Raw genomic sequence first — 22,214 nt, 5'->3', positions numbered from 1 at the left:
AGTGTAGACAGGCCCTAAGATTCCCAAATGTACTGAGATGAGTTACTTATATTGCTTATTTGTGTGCATAGCCAGTCAGAGCATTACTTACAGACATATCAGTTAATGGTTTAACAGTTAAATTCACTGTGGCATTTATATTTTGAAAATATGAGAAAGGATTGCCAAGGAGGCCTTTACTATCATGAGGATTTTTATAACTTCTGGCCGTGTCATCAAATAGAAAACACTGATTAGTTACACAAAGTAATGGACATTGAATGGTCTGGACTGAAAAGACTGGATCTGGATTTCAATCAAACCCCTCAATATACAGGGGTGTTCAAATACAGGGGTTTGGTTCAGTCAATGGTAGATGTAGAAGCCTGCTCTAAAATTTGGATCCAGATTCAGATTCTGAAAATTCCTGTCTTCAAAAGCTAGGATTTGTTCAGATTCAGGATTTCAATTTGATCCCATCTCTCCATATAATGTACTTATCCCTGCAAATATTAACAAGACTATTTTGCCTGTCTTGTGTTGAAGTTACACAAATTAAAATTATTAATTTAATTTCTGTCTTGTAGAAATATCAGATACGTTGGGATAATCTTCCATTCACTGAAATAAGTATTGCATTTGAAACTGCTGCTGAGATATGGGGTCCTGCTCTAGCATACGGGTTTATAGAAAAAGCATATGATAGTATTTCTGTTGAATGGGACACATTTTTTTAATTCTTTTAGAGTCATAAAGTAATTAACCATAGGACTTTACAATCCTTAAAATCCATAAAAGAAAAGAAAAAAAATACCTCAACAAAAACTCTGTACAATGAGACTGAAGGCTCCTACACAGGTATTTCCAAATAGGTGCCTGTAAACATCTGGTACATTACTAGTATCTGATTATCTTGGAGGTATAGCTGTATTTGGATTGGCATGTAATAGCAAACCCATTTAAATATTATTATGTCCTTTAGGCTGCAGCAATTACAGAGAGGATCGGCTATCCAGATGATATCATAACAGATAATAATAAACTGAATAATGAATACCAAGATGTAAGTATCCATAAAGTCATCATGCAAACAATGGTTAGCAAAGGCTCTTAAGAACTATTCTGTGATTGTACTACACGCCTATGCAGGGATATAAGGCGTAAGATTTCACCTCCACATGGGCTGCCTGGATCTTGAATTCAGGGGAGCAGGAGTCAGGGAGTGGGTGGAGTTTAGGTTCTGCACATCCGCCCTCCTCCCCCCCGATATGCAGTGTGGCACAGATGATTGATCCAGCATGGGTAGTGGTATAATTTGCTGCTGGTATAAGCCAAGAAATGCCCAGGGGATGGTGCATAAGTGCAGATTCCAATGGCATTATATCAGCATAAAATTGGAGTAGTGCAATGGAGAATCAGGCCCAGTATTTCTACTGACTATGTGTGAATTAAACAGTCCTGCTTTAAGTGACTTCAGTTTCATGGAATTCAAAGAAGTTGTGCCCATATCAGGGTTGAATTTGGCCCTTCATTTGTGACCTTCTGCAAGTCACCTAGTGTAAACTGTATCTCAGTTTGTCCATCTGCAAAGTGTGGCTCATAATTCTCTCCTGCCTTGCAGGGATATCATGAGTTACTTTCATTAAAGTATGTAAAGCATGTTGAGAGCCTCAGATAGAAGGTGGGGTAGGAGTCCAAAGTGCTGTTAATATTTTTAAAGCTAAAAAAGAATGGAGAGTCATAAAAAAAATCAGAATATCTTCTTAAAATAACCTACTGGCCTGATTCTGACATGCATACTCCTGGGAAGCAGCACCATTGATTTGAATTAGGTGATTTCTAGAATAAGGTACTACTCACTCCAAGTAATGATGGCAGAATCCAGCCCTAAATCTACAAATACGAAATAGTGGTGGCAAATAATGATCCTTTGGGGTACACTGCACTGCAACATTACATTAGCGTATGTCCTGGTGCTGATGTAGTTGTGATACCCAGGGAATGATGTTACAGAGCACTGCAAACCAAGATCTGCTTTTGCAGCTTAGAAATTTTCATAGGAAATTCATCACTCTGAGTACCATGCTCGAAATGGACTTTTTAAATCCAGTCCCTCTTCGGTAGCAGTCAAGTAACAAACCTGCAATATCATTTTTCTTTTATTTCTCCTTTTTTAAGCTGAACTACAAAGAGGACGAGTACTTTGAGAACATCATTCAAAGTTTGCTATTTAGCCAAAGGAAGCGTCTGAAGAAGCTCAGAGAAAAGGTGGACAAGGAACAGTATGTATTTTAAATGTCTGTGTATTGTTTATCACATGTGTTTAAAGTAAGACATAACTGGCTTTCAGGTAAGCACCTGGGATTGGCCACACTCCTCCCCAGCACTCAGTTCCACATGGCCATAGATGTTTGCTACCATTGCTGAGCAATGTGCACATTTCTCCACACTATGTGAGCAGTGTACTAACATTTCCTGCACACACTGAAAGCAGAGCATTAGCACTTTGACTTGCTTGTTCACCCTAAATCAGCACAGATGTTACCAGGGATCTACGGTCTCCGGATGTTCTCTCATTAATTGGTGTTTGAAGATAGATCTGAATTCAGGAAAGTCCGAGTATTTATCAAAACAAGAAAGGTGATTACATTTATTTAGGTAATATAAAAGAATGCAGCATGTATATTGGTGAGTTTTTTGGGAGCTTGAGCTTGTGAGGTACTGAGTTGAGAATGATACTGGAATAACTGAAACATAATGCAGTTATATTACAAATTTAATCCATCATGTATACATTTATCTTATAAATACGATCCGGCTGTGAAGCACAGTGAAATCAATGGGAAGTTTGTCTACCTAGCTATGCAGGAAATGGCTCTTAATTACTATACACATTTTTTGCAAATCTTATAAGATAAGAAGTCACAAAAACTTAGGCAAACACTTCAGGTCTGGTCTACACCTAAAACTTAGGTTGACCTAGCAACGTTGCTCACGGGGTACGAAAAATTAACACCCCTGAGAGATGTAGTGAAGCTTACCTAAGCCCCAGCGTAGACATCATTAGGTCAAAGAAAGAATTCTTCCAGTGGTGCTTAGCTTAGCTTAGCTACTGCCTCTCAAGGGGCTGGATTTGCTACAGCAATGGAAAACCCACTTCCGTCACTACAGTAAGTGCCTACACTACAGTGTGGTGTAGCTGCCGCGCTGCTGTTGCCCCACTGTCGTGCTTGTACTGTAGACATACCCTTAGAGGTAGAGAAGCTGATATAAAAAAGCTAAACGCCCTAAATGGTCCCGGGGGCCTCCTTCCAACCTGAAATATTACTATGATACTTCACTTAGGTCATTTAATTTAATGACATAGAATGTAACTACTATAGACTGACAGCAATTGATCTAAGCACTGACATCTGTGCAACTGTATGAGTGCAGCTAACGACTAAATTTGTGCACATCCCTCTCTCCAGCTGGCTCCCTTGCAGTGCTCTATTACCTACTTCTCTTGTTATAGTTTCATTTACACTCTGCTTTTACAATAAACTGTCCTATTACCCAGTTCTCTTGTCCGGGCTCAGCTAAACTCTGCTGTCCCTAGCATATCTCAAAGCTACAATTTTATTTTTCAGCCTTTAGCTTTTTAAAAACTTTGTCCATCTTTTGAGAAAATGTTCAGTATTAACCAGTGCCAGAATGGAAAGAACTTACCTGTCGTGGAGGGGTTCAAAGGCTGTGATTCACTAGCTGATGCTGCTTCTTGTTTCAGACCAGAGCACAGTTTCTCATGTTCTTTGTAAATTTTACTCTGTGGTTTCTGATTTAGAGAAACTGCCTTAATGCATCAAAGTCTCTGTTGTCTCACCTGTTGTGAGATAATATACTTTGTGGCTATTTGACCGGATCTGCCCCCTGCTGGCATACAAGGACTGTTCCACCAAAACCCATGGCAAAATGGGGTGAGGATTCATCAGTTGAAGAGGGTGGCTAGCATCCACGGGGGAGGGCAGCTTTACTTTCCACTCAAAGGCTGAAACAAACATGTGCTGTATCAGCCCAGTCCCTGGTTGACCTGGCCACATCCCTCCCCTGCCAGCACTGCCCACTCTTTTGGCTACTTTAGCCATTTGCAGGACCCAAGCAGAGAGGGGATGATGACCAGAATGGATCACCGACCACAAATGCAAGACTATTCTCATAAGTAAGAGCTGCAGAAGTGGGTTTGTTCAGTTTATCTTTGTAGCTGGTTTATAGTTTTTAGCTCAGTTTTGGCAGAGTCCAACAGACTACAGGTAATCTTTTTCAGCCTGTCATCTTACCACCTTACACTTGGTTTTTGTCCATGGTCACTAGGTATTCCCTATGCATCCATCGGACTGCAGCTTTGCATGGGATAAACCTTCTTGGAGGGGACTCTAGTTTGTGCCCCTTTGACCAAGAATCCTGACCAGAGTAGGCTCCAGGCACCCTTCTTTCAGTACATCTTGTTAAAGGTTGAAGGTTGTTTTATGTCTCTGGAATGGTCAGCAGGAAACTCCCAAGCGGGATAAGACTCAAGCAGAATTAAAAACACAGTCTGTTTAGAAGAGAATAAAAATCACGCTAACACAAAAGCAGCAGCACGTATCCTTGTATTCATTAAGTGTTAACTTAGAGAGGTACCTCTTAGGTTAGTTACAATGGGAGAAATGAAGTCCATCATTCCCAAAGAATACATTCTCCTTTCTTCCCACTAACCACCCATCAAGTAGTAAATAAGGGTTCAGTGCTGTGGTCTTATGGAGGTACAATTCTTATCAGTTTCACTGGAAGAAAGCCCTGTTAGGATTCCAGTGAGGTCAATCAGGGCCAAGGGTCAGAGTAGGGACAAACCCAAGACTGGGAGTGGCAGGGGAGTTCGTAGTCAGATCCAAGGCAGGGTTAATACCAAGGGTCAGAGTCTGAGTCAGGCAGTGAAGTCCTAATCAATCTGAGGACAAGCCAGGAATTCAACAGCAAGGAGCAGGACCAGTCATGGCAGCCACAGAAGAATCACACTGTTGCCTAGGCACTCCCTGGAATGCCCCTTGCGTTTATATTGGTCACAGAGCCAATCTGGAGCCAATGGGGCTGCTGGCTGTCAAACACTTGAGGCAAAACTTTCCATGCGCTGTGGGAAATGGAGCTCAAGTTAATTATAGCTGCTGCTGCTGGGTGACAGCCTGGAGTGGCTAGCTGCCTAGTAGCTCTACAGAACTAGGTTCTAGACCTGTGTGGGCCTCACATCCCTGCATAATGACCACAGGCTCAAGTCTGCTATCTAGATTTCTGGACTTATAGCTGATGATGGATCCTGAAAACATTGACATATAAGACTATAAACACAATTTTAATTAATCATAAATACTTTGAAATCACAATAATCTATGCTGGTGTGTCTCACTACTTGAAGATAGGCAATCTGGATTAATTATGTTTTTTTGTGTTTGAAATTTTGCCAGTGAAATCTTCTAGTGCCAGTAAAAGGAAATCTAAATATTTTCAGTAACAGGTGAAGGAGAGGGTCACTTTCCTGGTCTGTTCCCATGCCCCATTGAGCTTGCTGTTAAGAATTGCATTTCTAACTAGACTTCTTATGTGTTTTCTGTAGGTGGATAAGTGGGGCCGCTGTCGTCAATGCCTTTTATTCTGCAACCAGGAATCAGATAGGTAAGGTTTACTAGCATACTGAAGGTACAGTTCTTTAATGGCCTGGTTATTTGTTTTTAAGCCCTGAAAGTGATATGCATCCAATAGCATATGGACTGCAGAAGGCCCTCAGTGTAGCAGAACGACAGAGGTTTCATTACTTGGGGATTAGGTGATTGTGGGGCTCTCACTCACGGATGGGGACTCCACATCTTCTGTACATGGAAGAACTGGGTAGTGGACCATTTCTGCATAAGCCAGTAGGGAAGGGAGCTTGGAGTTCAGCTGTGGAAGCGAAAGAGGTGTGGCCAGTGGGTCAAAGATTACAGTGACCACAAACATTGCCTAGGGGATGCCCAGGAGTTGCAGTAACTGTACTGGCCTGAGAGAGGAAGCAGTGGCCTGAGCTGCCCAGGGTTCTGTCTGTAGATTAGAGATTGATTCTGTTCCCTACACCTTCTCCATAGCTCCTTCACACAAAGCCTATTTACTCTAGCTTTAGTCGGGACAGTGAATTTCATCCAGGTGAATAATGGAAGCATGAACTTACCGCATGTATTCCTTACAATCCCTTAACATCCCTTTTCATGTCCTCTTTATGGGCCATAAATCTCCTGCCCTTACGTTCATGGAGGTTCCTTCCCCTGGGAGTATTCTCATCTAAATCAACGGGGCTACTCTCAGAGAAATGTCCTTTTGGCAAGGTAACAGAAGATGGCCCCATGTTAAATCATCTTGAAATACGAGTGTAACTAACTTTAGCCTGTAAGGAAATCTGTTTCCACTGCAATAGGCTCAGCTGGCATTTGTCATTTTTTTATCTTAAACCTACAACACGGCACATTCTATAAAGTACTGCTCTGTAAAATCTTGTGAAGTCTAGGGGCTCCTTGGTTCCTATTTCTGTTCAGCACATGTCATCCATCAGATGACCTGAAACTCCTGGTCTGTCACATGCTTCATCTCTCTTTAATTCTGGTTTCCTTTGTACTGGAAAAAATGAAAATGTCAACCTGGCAGATTAAACTCAGCACAAAAACAGCTTAAAGAAGAGAAGAAGACACAATAATCATCAAATATCTTTAGCAATGCTTTTGGGTATAACTAGAAACCTTGTAGTATCAGCGTATCAGGCCCGCCTTTGGTTATATATAATTTGGAAATAGAAGAGAAACAATAAAAAGATGATAAATTATTTTTATGAATATGGAAAAATAGGCTTTGGCTGAAGAAAAGAATATAGTAATAATGAGAGAAACCTCTGAGGTTCTCCCTTCTATATAACAATAACATACTTTGCATCAAAGCAGACACTTTCATCCAAAGATCTCAAATGTGCATATACCATAGGTGCAGTAAGTATTATCCTCATTTTATAGAAATTTAGAGAAATTTGAAGTTCAGGCAGTTGAAGGGGCTTTCCCTCAGTCAATCAGAGATCAGTGCCGAAGCCAGAACTCCTAATTTCCCAACCCTGCTGGGTGCTTCCTTACTATTATGTATTTGTTCAATTCTCAAATGGAAGATCTTCTCCTTTTACACTATTCAAGAAACTGCTCACAGGGCCCCTGCTGGAGATTGCCCCTGGCAAGGAAGAAGCCGAAGTGGGTGCAGAGCAGGTATAGTCAGCATTTCTGCTTTCCTTCCATGACTCCTGGTGCAAGAGGGCTAAGGCATGTCAGGAGCAGAAAGGACTAGGAAGAAGACAGGGAAGGGGATGGGTGGGGCACCCTGGGGGCCATAGGCAACTAGGGCAAGTTAGAGCAGCCCCAGCCTGCTCTAACCTGTGTTGGGACTGGGGCACATATAACTATCCCCCTAATAGTCCCTTCAGTCTGCTGTGCTAGGTGGATGCAGGAGAGGACCTGGCCCCTTGTGTCTATTTCAATTCAAGTATCTGTTATTTCTGCTTTTTTCATCTTGGTGCCCCTGTGTAGTATTTTGCTTCATATGCGACACCAAGACAGAAGGGACACTCACAGGTACAGCCTCTGGCCTTTATAACCCCTTATGGAGACACCATAAACCATATATAATTCTTATTACTGCATGAAAACAAAGCTGTACCATGTTTAGAAACTATAGGACCTGATCTTGCATTGCTTGCACAAGAAGAAATAACGTGTTACTGGTTTACATATGGAAAGCCTTTGAAGAAAATATTTGACACTCTTGGTTTCATTGCAGTTAAACCAGGGCTGTTTAATATTTAAAAAATTGTTTCTATTACAATCTTACTTCTATTTTTAAACGAAGTATTAAATCAACGTGCAGACTGGTGTGCAGTTTCTTCCACTGGGTTCTCAGGTTGCTAGTGTTAAAAATTATGTCACTTTTCTGCAACATAGTCACTTCCAGCAGGAGGTTCAACTGCAATTTGAAACTTTATTCTAGGAATATATATCAATTTATTGCATGGCAAAAAGTGATTTCCATTGCACACTCTGTAAGCACAGCTGCACTGAGCTGAATGGATGCGGTTTTCCTTTCATATTTCTGGGGCATATTTACATTGCTAACATTTTGAGAGTATGTATTTTCTACCCAGAAGAAAACAAAAGTTAATGTTGCATCTTGGATCATATAAACCCTGCTCCTGCTCCCACTGATTTTGAAGGTCTAGTATCAGACACAGAATGAAAGAGAATTGGAATTCTAAGGTCAATACTTCCAAGAAGGTTACTAGTTTGATTGGAATATTTCTTTTTTTTTTAAATTAGACAATTTCAAAATGGTCCTGAAGTCCTAGGTCCGTAGTTTTTATTGAGCCCGTTTATATCTTGTTCACAGCCCCGCAAATGTGGCCCCACCTTTTCCCAAAACTCCCCATCGCCTTTGGGCTTGCACTCAGAGAGGCACTAGAAGTTTGTAGTCTCTAGTGCACAGAGACTACAATAATGTTGGCCCTGGCACAGGGAAGGCAAGATTGACGGGAGTAGGTGGAAGCCTCCAGGCACCCTACACCTGGTGCACCTAAATAAGAGCCAGGGACAATGTAGCAGCCCATGGCAATTTGATTAGATGGGTTGTGTGAAATATTTGCATGAACATGTGAAACCATGCCAAACGCGCCGGTTTTCAGGTTTCATCACCCACTTGAAACTCAGATAATGTTTGCTCACAAATTTTTCCAGTTAACCTCAGCCAATTTCTGTCTTTAAATCAAAATCATGTGAAATTTGCAGTTTTGCACTGCACCAAGTGAGCACCCCTTTGACACGGTAGGGGTTTTTGAACATTAAACATGTGGGGATGGAGTTCCAACCACACAGACTGAAACCAGCAGTACATGATCACCCAAATGCCAGCAAAGCAAAACTGCCACACAATTATCTTTAGCTACAAGAGCTCCCACAAACAGACTACAGTAAGAGCTTAACACAGACAATACTCCATTGACTTCACTGACTAGTTGCACTTGGGTAAGGACTGCAGAATGAGGCCAAGGGTGTTGAAGTCAAATAAACATTCTGAAAGTACCTTTCAACAGGCAGCCTAAAAATCTGCTCACAGAGCTTTGTTTAAAATAGCTTTTGCTTAGTAATCAGTGGAACAGGAGTCATAATTTGGAAGCTTGAAGCTAATGACTGATAAGAATTTATGGCTCATATTTACTATCTCATCCTTGAGCTATGGCGTGTCACTTTATAATTAAAGCAGCATGATCTTTAAAGTTGATGCTTGAATAGCTTAGTAACACACTTAAGAAGATTTCTTCTAAAGCAGAGCTTTCAGCACAGTGCTTAGGGAATTTAGGGATCTGTTCTGGGGCTTCAGTACAGCCAAGGGCTGGGGTGATATGGATCCACATTTCCTCAGCAGGACCTCTGGGAGGCACTCTGCCTCAAAGAGAATTCTCCCTAAGCTGTTGGGCGTGCAGGGGGAATGCTGGGAATAACCCACTGTTTGAGACCTTCAGAAGTTGCACCATAGATCCCCCCCATGCAGCCAGTTGTCTTTGTTGGCAAATATATGGGAAGAAGGCAGTGGACCCATGTCCATCCCTGTTGTCTTTGGAGTATCTTGCATCCTAGGAGTGCCTCGAGGAAGCAGGCTTTGTGCTTCAGGGACTAGAGCTGTGTTGTGCAGGTGTGCACAGGGCTGGTGTAGTGAGGTGCCTAAGAGCCCGCAGAGTAGCAGGGCACAGACAGGCTCTCAATGCTCAGCAGGAGTTGCACATAGTCTTAAAATCTCCACTCTGAATGTACCCCATAACTTTAATAGTGCCTCAGGTAACTCTAGTTAAGTCTGGATTTTGTTATGTAACAGGAGTCATGGAATCAATGCTCTTATAGGAGGGTGGGTAAAAACCCATGAGTCCTGACAGTATGTTTTGTACTGTCCAGCCCTCGCCTGGACAGTCCAAATATGTGTGTGTGTAGAGTCCATCAGTTCGACAATGACATTTTCATGCTCTTTCTTTTTATGGATTCTGGAGTGACTCTGAAGTCCAAAGCATGACGCGCATGCTTGTGAGCAGATCGAGCAGACAAAGTAATTGGTGAGCGTCTTGGTAGCTTCAGCAGTAGTATGATGCTTTTCCCTTGCAGCTAACAGTCGATTATTTCTGTCCTATTCAAAGGCTTGGAAAGCTCTGAGTGCTGTGTCTTGCCATGCTGCTCTATTTAACACAGCCTTCTCAACATCATCCAGTTTTATTGCACCAAAAAGTGTGTGCTGTTCTTGATGCTGTCCTTGCAGCACTTTCTGGAGTGGCCTTGATTCCCGTGTCCTTGTGCCAATTATCCATAGAAAATTTTTCTGGGGAGTTGATATTCACACATCCTAATGATGTGTCCAACCCAATGTAGTTGGGCTTTTATCAGCATGGCCTTGATATTTGTGGTCTTTGACTTTTGGAGAACCTCCAAGTTGGTAATCTTGTCCCGCCAGCCGATCCCATAATGAGTTGCAGAGACTGCAGATGGAAGGCCTCTAGCTGTTTGAGATGCCATTTGTACAGTGTCCAGGTTGCACAGCCATAGAGGAGAGATGTGAGCACAGAAGCATTGTAAAGTTTTATTTTTGTTGAGAGGGTTATGTTGTGGGATTTCAGGACTTTGCTACATAGCTTTCCTAATGACTGAGAAGCTTTCTCTATCCTGTTTGTGATCCCTTTGTCAAGAGATCCATCATGGGAGATGTTGCTGCCGAGATGGGAAATCCTTGCTTTAGTTGGATTCCACTGATGGACATGCTAGGGGATATGGCATGGAGCCATGAAGATGATTGGTGCAACATCACAGTTTTCTCCAGGCTGCTTGTGAGGCCAAACAATTTTGATGCTTCAGCGAAGCAATCTGCGATGCAGATCTCCCTCTGTGTGTGCTAGGAGGGCACAATCATCCACAAAGAGTGCTTCTCTTGTTAGTCAGTCTGTTACTTTTGTTTTTGCTTTAAGCCTTGTAAGATTGAAGACTGAGCCGTCGTGTCTGTATCTGATGTATATGCCACTGTTGAGCCCATCTGTAGCATGGTTGAGAACTTGGGTGAAGAAGAGGTTGAACAGCACAGGGGCAAGGACACAGCCTTGTTTGACTTCATTTGAAATGGGAAAGGAGTCAGTGAGAAAAAGTACCTGACCTTGCATCCCCTCATGAAATAAACGAATGATCTTTACCAGTTTTGGTGGGCAACCAAGTTTTCTGAGGATCATCCATAATCTTTCCCTACTGACTGTATCAGATGCTTTTGTGAGATCAGTGAAAACACTGAACAGATTCATGTTTGTTCGATACATTTTTCTTGTATTTAGAGTCCCTTATTCCTTTAAGGGAATAATATACAACAACTTGCCACCTTAAATGGAATTAGCCAGACACTTCAATGTAACACACTGGATAAGATAAAACAATAAAACAAGCTTATTAATTCAAAGAGATGGATTTTAAATGAGTACAAGTGAGGAGGTATAAGGATTAGAAATGGTTACAAGAAAAATAAAGATAAAACACTGTCTAGTGCCTAACTTAACAATCTATATTAGATCCAAGCAAAGTTTCTCACCACATGCTTCCAGCAGTATTGTCAGGACTCCTCCCCAGAGTCCAACAGCTGCTTCTTTTATCTTCTCAGGTGCAAAGAGTGAGATGGACAGGGAGAGAAAAGAGAGGTGCCTTTGGGTTATTTGCCCTTCCTTTTTAGAGTTTCAGTCCCCCTCTTGAAAAGCATTTCCGGCTGAGAACCAGGAACCAAAGAGTCTGTGTGGAAGAATGTTCCCTGCTGGGTTTTTTTCACCTGTGTTTGCTCACATACAGGTTTTCTTTTGTTTCCTCCCTTCCCCCTTTCTGCTTGATTACTCTGTTTACAGCTTAAATGCAAATTAAGGCAAACACATACTCCTTTGTTCAAGATAGGTCTGTTTGACCAGTTTGATGCCATGTGAGTCTGAACATGTATTTTTAATATCATAAAGGGGGAAATTTATAACTTTACACATAATGCTGCTGCACACATTTTACCATATTACTGATCAGCAAGTTATACGTTTTCAGATGATACCTCGGAAGGCGTACCTTGTACAAATATTATTACAATAGTGTATAGGGCAGTGGTGGGCAACCTGTGGCCTGTGGGCCACACGTGGCCCATCAGGGTAATCCACTGGCAGGCCTCCATAAAGTTTGTTTACATTTGCACAGCCTCCCGCAGCTCCAGGTGGCCACAGTTCGCCGTTCCCGGCCAATGGGAGCTGCAGGAAGCGACGGCCAGCACACCAGCTTCCCGCAGCTCCCATTGGCCGGGAACGGTGAACTGCAGCCACTGGGAGCTGTGGATGGCCGTGCAACTGTAAACAAACTGTCTTGTGGCCTGCCAGCAGATTACCCTGACAGGCCACAGGTTGCCCACCACTGGTATAGGGTGCGAATATAGGGGTGCATTCTGCCACACCTCTACATAGGAATATAATCAGCTGATGCTTTGTTTCATATTGCCCGGTTTTGCCAATAGTTAAGTTGTCACAAAGTACCTGCAATATCATTAATTTCTTGTCATTTCTACTGCATTTCCTGAAAATATTTAACATCAAAGCATTTGGACATTACTTCTACAGTACAAATGGTGTTGATTAATCAATTTGCTGATTATTCTCAGTAGGCAGCGTTCATGGACAATTACTGTGGCTTTTTATTTTGTCTTTTAATATTTTCTTATTCCCCCTCCCTCAATATTTGAGGAAGAACTTGAGCCAAACTAGGCTTTATAGCAAAATACTGAATGTATCTATTCTCCCTATGGGAAAATTGTCCATTAATTCCTCACCCTTGTTATATTGTAGTTCCACAACCATACCATTCACAATGGGAATTAATCCCTCGTATTCGGGGAACCCCAGTGATGAGTGTAGAAAAGAAGAACCTGCATAGAATACAAAATAGAACAGAATTCTCTAATTCATATTTGAAGATTTTTTTAATTCTTCATCTTTACAGAAACACGTCATAATTGAAACATGCATTTAATTTAATTGATTTATGTATTTGTGACATTGCTTCTTCTGTTAATGGCCTAAAGAAATGAACACAGAACTGAGTGAAAGGCACCCCTGTGGCCCAAATCTTCCCCTACTGCATACAACTTACTTATATTGGTTCTCATGGAATCATTTCATATCCTTTGCTGGGAGAATAAGGTCTTATCTCTGACAATGACTCCTTGTGGGGCCTTGGTCAAACAATTTATTCGCTCTCCTGGTATGGTCTCTGACCTCACTGGGTGTTGTGAGGATTAATTAACATTGCTAGATCGGTCTGGGGGTGCCAAATGCTGTATAATAGCTAAGTACCATTACTTCTTTTTGCTGCACATAACAGCGAAGATCCAATGTAAAACAGCGAAGATCCAGTTGTGAGTTGCCAAGCAAATGTTTGAAGGGATGTTTCCCTTTCCCCCATGTTTGATTTTTTTTTTCATTTATCTTCACTTCTCACAGAGCTTCCACATGTAAATATATTTACCCTTTTTGCTGTATTTGAGGACAAACAGCTTGACTTCCTCACGGAAGTTCATGTAAATGATTCTGTAAATATTACAGAATCATTATTTCTTGTAAGTGATCCCATATGAACGAATTACTTTATTAAAGTTGAATGCATGAAATAATGAATCAGCATCTTACTGTGTTTTCTTACTTTGCAGTCTTCCCCGCAGGCATTTTGCAACCACCTTTCTTCAGTGCCTCTCAATCCAAATCGCTGAATTATGGTGGCATTGGTATGGTCATTGGCCATGAAATCACTCATGGATTTGACGACAATGGTAAGGTTCAGGGTTTTTATTGGATAATCCTTTTGGTAGATATTACATTATTGACTGCATACTTTGCAGTCTAGTCATTCAAGGTAGCAGATAAAAAGATGGTGCTTCTAGGACCCAATCCCTATTTCCGTGTGATTTGCACTGGTGTTCTCTGGAGAGCAACAGCCAAAGCACTACAGAGGCACGAGGGTAGCCTCAAGGCTGCAGCAGGAGCAGAGGCACCAGAACAGGCAGGTCCGGGGGCGATGGCCCCACCACTTTTAAAAGTGAGGAGAAAGCAGGAGGCGGGGTCTTGGGGACAAGAGGCAGGATGAAGGCAGGGCCTTGGGGGGAAAGGGCGCCACAGGGGGCGGAACCCTGGTTCTGGCACTGATGCCCCCACGCCACCTTTAAGAAGCTTCTGTCACTCCTGAGCAGTAGCACAGCACATGCTCTCCCTCCATCATGGTTTTTTGACCAGTGGCTCTCCTGCTTTTTCCCCGGGCTATTCCCAAAGCCCTTTGTATGCTGTTGTGGAGAGAGCCTTATGTTCTAGGCAACCGTACCTTTCCTTCCTGGCTAGAACACAGGCTTGTTTGGAAAGAAGAAAAAAGGCATCATTTCTGTGATTGCTTCATTACAGAAACACCTATTTGCATGGATAATTACACTGTAATATATTTTCTTCTAACTGAGAAAGTAACTTTTATTACCCTTCATCATTGCATCATCAGCTTGTTTCTTACATACATCATTCTGTGTACATGTCCTTACAGGTAGAAATTTTAATGAGAATGGGGACCTCATAGACTGGTGGACTCCAGAATCAGCAAAACATTTTAAGGATCAGTCGCAGTGTATGGTATACCAGTATGGAAACTTTTCGTGGGACCTAGCAGGTGGACAACATGTAGGTCATTCATAATTTGTCTATACAATGTCATTTTAAATGAAATTAGATGGACATTTAAGGCCCAGTCCCACAAACTCTTATATATGAGAGTAGTGCCATGGTGGTGTATGGCCCAGATTAGCCTCCCTCAGAAAAACCTGTGGAAGGAGACTTTGGTGGATGACATCTCCAAGAAGATCACATACATACGGTCTGATCCAGCAGGGGTCAGTATTTACCCCCCCCCCATTTGTAAGACCATGGTTTGTGACTGCAAATCTGCACCGGCATTGAGCCCTGAAAGCCATAGATTCATAGATATTTAGGTCAGAAGGGACCATTATGATCATCTAGTCTGACCTCCTGCACAACGCAGGCCACAGAATTTCACCCACCACTCCTGCAAAAAACCTCTCACCTATGTCTGTGCTATTGAAGTCCTCAAATCATGGTTTAAAGACTTCAAGGAGCAGAGAATCCTCCAGCAAGTGACCCGTGCCCCATGCTACAGAGGAAGGCGAAAAACCTCCAGGGCCTCTTCCAATCTGCCCTAGAGGAAAATTCCTTCCCGACCCCAAATATGGCAATCAGCTAAACCCTGAGCATATGGGCAAGATTCATCAGCCAGATACTACAGAAAATTCTTTCCTGGGTAACTCAGATCTCACCCCATCTAATATCCCATCACAGGCCATTGGGCCTATTTACCATGAATATTTAATTACCAAAACCATGTTATCCCATCATACCATCTCCTCCATAAACTTATCGAGTTTAATCTTAAAGCCAGATAGATCTTTTGCCCCCACTGCTTGGAAGCTGCTCCAAAACTTCACTCCTCTGATGGTTAGAAACCTTCGTCTAATTTCTAGTCTAAATTTCCTGGTGGCCAGTTTATATCCATTTGTTCTTGTGTTCACACTGGTACTGAGCTTAAATAATTCCTCTCCCTCTCCGATACTTATCCCTCTGATATATTTATAGAGAGCAATCATATCTCCCCTCAACCTTCTTTTAGTTAGGCTAAACAAGCCAAGCTCCTTGAGTCTCCTTTCATAAGACAAGTTTTCCATTCCTCGGATCATCCTAGTAGCCCTTCTCTGTACCTGTTCCAGTTTGAATTCATCCTTCTTAAACATGGGAGACCAGAACTGCACACAATATTCCAGGTGAGGTCTCACCAGTGCCTTGTATAATGGTACTAAAACCTTCTTATCCCTACTGGAAATACCTCTCCTGATGCAGGTGAGTCATTGAATTGTAACTCCCTTGCTGGACAATGATTGTTGATGCATTAATATGCATTAATGATATACATATATGGATAGAAAAATGACTTTCAGCAGATCATAACATTTCCCCTTACAAGGCACGCTTTATATGTAAGATCACTATTATATAAAAATGAGGAATATGAGGGTTACAGAGTGCTCCCCCAAGGTACAGAATGTCACAGAGGGACCACCTCTACATAATTAAAGGTAGTTCAGTTTCTCACAGGAACACAGAACCCTGCAGTAGGAACCCATCAGATAATCTGTCCCCACATTAGGTTTCTTCCTAATCTCTAATATTTAGAGATTGTTTTAAACCCTTAAGCATGAGGTTTAATATCCCTTCCTAAATTTGTGAGAATTAACTATTATAACTCTGAATGGCCTTGTTTTCCATATAAAGTGTCTAACTTGTTTTTCATTCATGCTAAATTCTTGGCCTCAATGGCTTTCTGTTGCTGTGAAGTTCCACACTGTAACTTTGCATTGTGTGAAAAAGTAATTCCTTTTATTAATTTGGAATTTGCCACCTTTTTGTTTAAATGAATGTGCCCTTGTTCTTGTGTTATTAGACAGGGAGCCCACAATCTACCTTCTCTATTCCCTTTATTATTTTACGAACAGTCCCCTCTCTTACTCATCAGCTATCTGAGATAAACAATTCAATCTTTTTTCAATCTCTCTTCATGAGATGGTTTCTGATTGCCCTTTTCTGAACCCCCTCTAGTTTTTCAATACACTTTTTTTAGATAGGTTGACCAGTACTTTACACAATATTCTAGATGAGGACTCACCACTGATTTAGGTAAGGGCATTATGATATTTTCTGTATTCCCCATCTTATGTCTTCCACCTCCTACCATCTTATTTACTTCCTTGAAGTAGCACACTGGGCAAAGGTTTTCATTGAGCTGTGTACATGTATGCCATATCCTTTCCTGAGTTGATACAGTTAATTTAGAACTTTGTAAAGTGTTTATATTTTTCCCTTCAGGGTGCACTATTTTATATTTTTCAACATTGAATTTCATTTGCCATTGTATTGCCCATTTGCCTAGATTTATTAGGTATCTCAGATTCCTCACAGTCTTTTCTGGGCTTGGCTAACCTAAATATGTGTGAGTCATCTGCAGATTTTGCCATCTGTTCCCACTTAAACTTCCTGGTAGAACAGGGAAGATAATTTATTTTTGGCTTCATTTCCTTGGAGCTGGAGGTGGGGAAAATGTACCTCCCAGTCTAAACTCGTCGTACTTGCTACTTTCCCTGGCCCACTCAGTCTCTCCCCCTGCATTGTCAGCAGCACAGATCCCAAACCAGGTAGAGACAGGCCTCCAATGAGTCTGGAGAGAGCTATGGTGTTCATCACTATAGTTCTTGAGTCCTGAATAAGTAGAGGCTTGCAGATTCAGGCCCTCAGTCTGTTTGTGTATGTTTAACGTTCCATTAACTCATAAAAGCAGGTGACGATAACATCTGTCTTCTTTTTTTTAACTGAATATGAGTCCAGCCTATTTAACTCAAATGGCAAAATTTCCAGTTGAAAAAGTATTGAAGGATACTCAGTCATATCAGTGTATTTCTATTTCTCTTATAAACAGAGACCTGTATTAGCACATTTTCCTTCCATTGCTGCAGTCTCCTCTACTCCTTTGGTCTGGAATTTGCTTAGAGTCTAAGCAGAGCTGTGAACCCTTCAAAGTTCAATTTGAACAGCTTCATGAATTTGTCAGAACCATTTTGCATATATTCACAGGCCGTGAAGTTAAGCAAAGTTGGCATTCAAACAATTGGGGCTCTCTCATAGAGGAAGGGACAGTTAAAGACCTGGATTAGGATTTAGGGTTAGGTGGGTTCTAATCTTGAATTTGCTGATTTCCTTGTGTGATCTTGGGCAAATCATATAAGCTCTCTTTGTCCCCAGTCCGCATCTGTAACACCGAGATAACATCACTTCCCTACTTCATCAGGATGTTGTAAGAATGAATTCATTAACGTATGTGAGGCACTCAGATATCACCACAGAAAAGCCAATGAATAAGTGTTAAATCTCATGTATCTACAATCCACGGTTTGGAATGTGTACATGTTCATGGGGTTGTACCAGGTTTGGTGGTTCACTAGAATAGCAGTATGTGACTTGTCCCAAGGAACTTCTCCCAGTGAACCTCCTTCAAACTGAAAATGCACTGAGAAAAAAACATCCTCCTAACCAAACAGCGCAAAGACATGTTGACACAGAAAGAGCCCTAAGAATCTCGACTAGCTGAGAAAGGCTGATAGAACTAGACAGAGGTAAAACAGACTGAGTGCCTTTGGAGTTCCAAACTTGCATTTCACACGTTTAAAAGACTGAGTTTCAATTCTCTTTCACCTGAAGTTTCTGCTGAGCTGCCTGCATTCTCTGTGGACAGCTTGTAAGGGCTTGTACGGCACGAATGTGCTTTGCAGTTTGTGTTGTTGTTTCTTTCACAGAGAAGGCCACACAGCAAATGAGGATGAGCCCCTGAAACACTGTTGGACAGTAAATGGGTGGAAGGTGTTTACAATAGCACCTGATTCCACTGTGAAAGGCCAGTTACTTACAACATCTGTCTTGTTTATTTGGGACTTCTCCAGATAACCACACGCAGTGTTCAGCAGTGCTGAAAGCTGTTTGTCTAAAGAGCAGAGTTTCAATGGGATGGAACCTCCTGCTGCAAGTGATGAATGAGGGGTTGCTCCCAGCTGTACCTTTGACTCTTATTGTCTCTTTGTTGACAGCTGACAAGTCTGTTCATTGCCATACAGAACGTGCAAAAGACAAACTCCCATCCAGAGGAGTTTTCAATCTATCAGCTATACCAATAAGATCACCAGAATCCTTTTAAAATCATTTGGGGAAATGACAGCGCAGGTTTTTGTCCTGATACTTATCCACCCTCAGAATTGAATCTAATGATGAGTTGCAGTTTTATGACTTCAGATGACATGCAGTTTTGGATTAAGGACTGGCAAAGTTGTTCAATAAAAATAAAGAGCCAGGTTCTCCACTAGCATAGCTCCATTATCTTTAGTGTTACTACATTGATTTACACCCACTGAGGATCTGCCCCAGCATGTTGATTAGAACATGAAGCTAAGGGGCCATCCACCTTGCCTGATATCCAGCAAAATTCCTAGTAAGGTTCCAGCAGATTTGCCAGTCTTGGTTCTGTTAACTCATGTCTTCCAACATCATGAAGTCTGGGTCTTCCCTGCTTCATGGGTTTCCAGTGTATTCTGGCCACCACTGGCCTGGAGACCTTGAGCAGTGATGACAAAAGCCACACTGAGCCCAACAGAATCAGCCAGACCCACCGTTTAGATTATAGCAGAAGTAAGGGGGATGGGTTTGAGAAAGATAAGAAGCTAGATTTTAAGGACACAAAGAACAAGAAAGAGTGAATTAATCAGCAGACATCAGAGAGTCTGGGCAAGAAAGATATGACAGCCATAAAATGCTCATTGTATCGAGAGGGAGTTTGGAGTTAGGGTTTGGAGACAAGGGAGGCAGAGAATGTTCAGATGCATTAACATAAATCTTCTGTTAAACATTGAAATTTGGGAGGGCTTGCTTGAAACTTTTGCCATTCACTCATCTCTGCTTTGGAACCTGAGGCTGCTAGTCAAGGCCAAAGTGGGTAAATAAACAGGAGATATTCAGAAGTTTAGCACTGTAATTCCCAGGATAGAGAAGCTTTTCCTGCAAGAAAACCTGCAACTTTTTCATTTCTCTCTTTGCAGCTGAGTGGAATCAATACTCTGGGAGAAAACATTGCTGATAACGGGGGTGTTAGACAAGCGTATAAGGTGAGAAAGATCCATTTTCTCTTTGTCTTCACAGTTGAGATTATTACTGTTGAAACACATTTATTAAAGTTCCTGGGGGGGGAGCAGTTTTTATGTGTGGCAAAGACAGAAGGACACTTTACTGTAATTCTCTGTCACCAAGTCAGCTTCTAAAACAACTGAAACTTTGTTACCTTTTGTTCAGTATATTACTCACTTTAGGGAAGGGATTTTCTATTCCTAGTGCTCTTTTGTTTATTATTGCCCATTACAGCTCTCTCTAGCTCTCTCTCACTATTACTGATTGGGCATAAAGAATTTGTAGAATGAAAACACTTAGTGAATCAATCCCACACAAACTTTAACCTGACTGAAATGATCATATTGACCTGTTGTCTATGTCTGTTCACCAGCATTCTTGTTTATGAATGGCAGCGAACGGTAATGGTAGTCTTCCAAGTTCCTCCCACAAAACAGTCTCTGCCCACATGGAACGCCATTCACAGTAGATTGCTCAGATGTTCAAAATATGATCCTGCTTGCTTTCAGGGCTTGGTTTCCCCTTACTGAGGTCCATATACACCCATCAGCTCTGTGTGCCAGGCTACCCCTGGGTGCGGGCCCAGATAGGGTTGCAAACTCTGACTGAAGCTATTCCGGAGATTTTTTTTTCCAATATTACATAATGTCATTTTCTTAAAATACCCTATTAAAATCTCCTGGATTGCTTTCAGTAGTCACCGGGAAATTGATGCCAATTCAGACCAATCCTGGACCAATCCAGACCAATCCTGGAGGGTTGGCAACCCTAGGCCCAGATGCCCTGCTAGGCTCTTCTAGGCTTCTTGGGTTTGGAATGGTAAAATGGCAGTACTTTCCCAGTTCCACTCTTGTGGCACCACAGTGAGGTCTCCATCACAGCAGATGATGTAGATCCTCATAATATGACCCACCCTCTCCTTTTCCACTTTAATCAGAGTGAAATATTTCACAATGTTGACACTTTATGTAATATCACTCCATACCAGAGCACCCCTGGAACAAATGGGGCAGCTCAGACCTCTCAGAGCTATTGTTACAAGTTCTGCAAACACAGGAATCACTGCATCAGTTATACTCAGTTCACTAGGGAGTTCCTGGAAAGCTTAGATTCTGGACAAGACGGCAGCAGCCAGAAAGAGGAGCTGGTATGTCATACTGCTACGTACAAGCTAAATCCAAGACCTGGTTTATGTAGCATTTAAACAGGAAAGCACAAATACACAGGATATTATCCTGTCTCAAGTCAATGGGAGCCCAGAGCAAACCTAGCACAGGGAATAATAGCAAGTCAGCAGTACTACCAAGAAGGAACTGGGTCTTCAGAGTTACTGTGATATCACAGATATGGTCTGTATTATGAACATGTGAAAGGAGCAAGTTTCACTGGATGACAACAGATTTTTTACAAGAATTTAGTTCAGGGAAAAGTTTCACCATTTCTGCCAATGAACACTTTTTTTTCTTTTCAAAATAAAAAGAATCCACAAACTAGCAAATCAACTTAATTACAGCCTGAAAAATGGCCTGCATTTTCATAAAAGTAGCCCTAGGGAAAATTTCCTTTTTCATAAGGAAATGTTGCATTTGTCACCACAAAATCAGTTTTACACCAGACATAGGTATGAATGAGATTCTGATCGCCTACGGTGTAAATATGGAGCAAGAGCAGTGGAGTTACTCCACATTTACACCATGTAAGTCAGACCAGATTCTGATCAAAGAGGTCTTATAAGTCAGACCAGATTCTGATCAAAGAGGTCTTATAACTGAAGCATTGTCATAATTCCTGTGGTAACAGCCTATGGATTTAATTAAATAACTTGAAATTACTTACATTCATGGAGAAAACAAAGAATTTGGGAACAGAATGACACATTTGTGTATTGTCTGAAATCAGAGAAGATGGTGATTTTTCCTGCAACTGAAACTTGTTACCCCACAGCTCTAACTGTAGTATCATGGAAAGGATCAGGTTAGAAATGTTAGCTGATTAAACAGCAGAATAAAGCCTCTGTTTACACATTAATCATCTTGGAGACAGACTGTGCCCCCTGGAGCCCAGGCACAGAGGGGTCCTTCATGCGCAGAAGGAGCTCAGTACACTCCATGCTGCAGTCCATGCACCTAGCCAGCAGAGCACTCTGCATAGTCCAGGTGGTCTGAGAGGAAGAGTGGGTGGGTGAGATGAACATAGTCTCCTTATTCTGGGCTCATGCACTGTACTTTAGGAAGACAGCACAATATCAGGCTGCATTAACTTTTCTACATAGCCCCTCTGGGGGCTGTGGTGGGGTAGTCTCTGTTAGAGTGGCTCC

General features: G+C 41.8%; 1 protein-coding gene across 4 annotated transcripts in view; it reads left to right on the top strand.

Moving 5' to 3' along the window:
- MME (membrane metalloendopeptidase) overlaps positions 1–22,214 on the top strand; it is a 67,470-nt gene that overhangs the window by 37,443 nt on the left and 7,813 nt on the right. For all 4 annotated transcript variants that reach the window (XM_084639746.1, XM_084639747.1, XM_084639744.1 and 1 more), the window contains 6 exons: positions 962–1,042; positions 2,158–2,261; positions 5,606–5,664; positions 13,783–13,902; positions 14,658–14,791; positions 19,813–19,878. In XM_084639746.1, coding sequence (XP_084495872.1) covers positions 962–1,042; positions 2,158–2,261; positions 5,606–5,664; positions 13,783–13,902; positions 14,658–14,791; positions 19,813–19,878 — 564 coding nt within the window. The remainder of the gene's footprint in view (positions 1–961; positions 1,043–2,157; positions 2,262–5,605; positions 5,665–13,782; positions 13,903–14,657; positions 14,792–19,812; positions 19,879–22,214) is intronic.

This window comes from Lepidochelys olivacea (assembly GCF_965140295.1).
Source record: "Lepidochelys olivacea isolate rLepOli2 genome assembly, chromosome: 9".
NCBI lineage: Eukaryota > Metazoa > Chordata > Testudines > Cheloniidae > Lepidochelys > Lepidochelys olivacea.
This window is presented reverse-complemented; position numbering and strand designations above follow the sequence as displayed.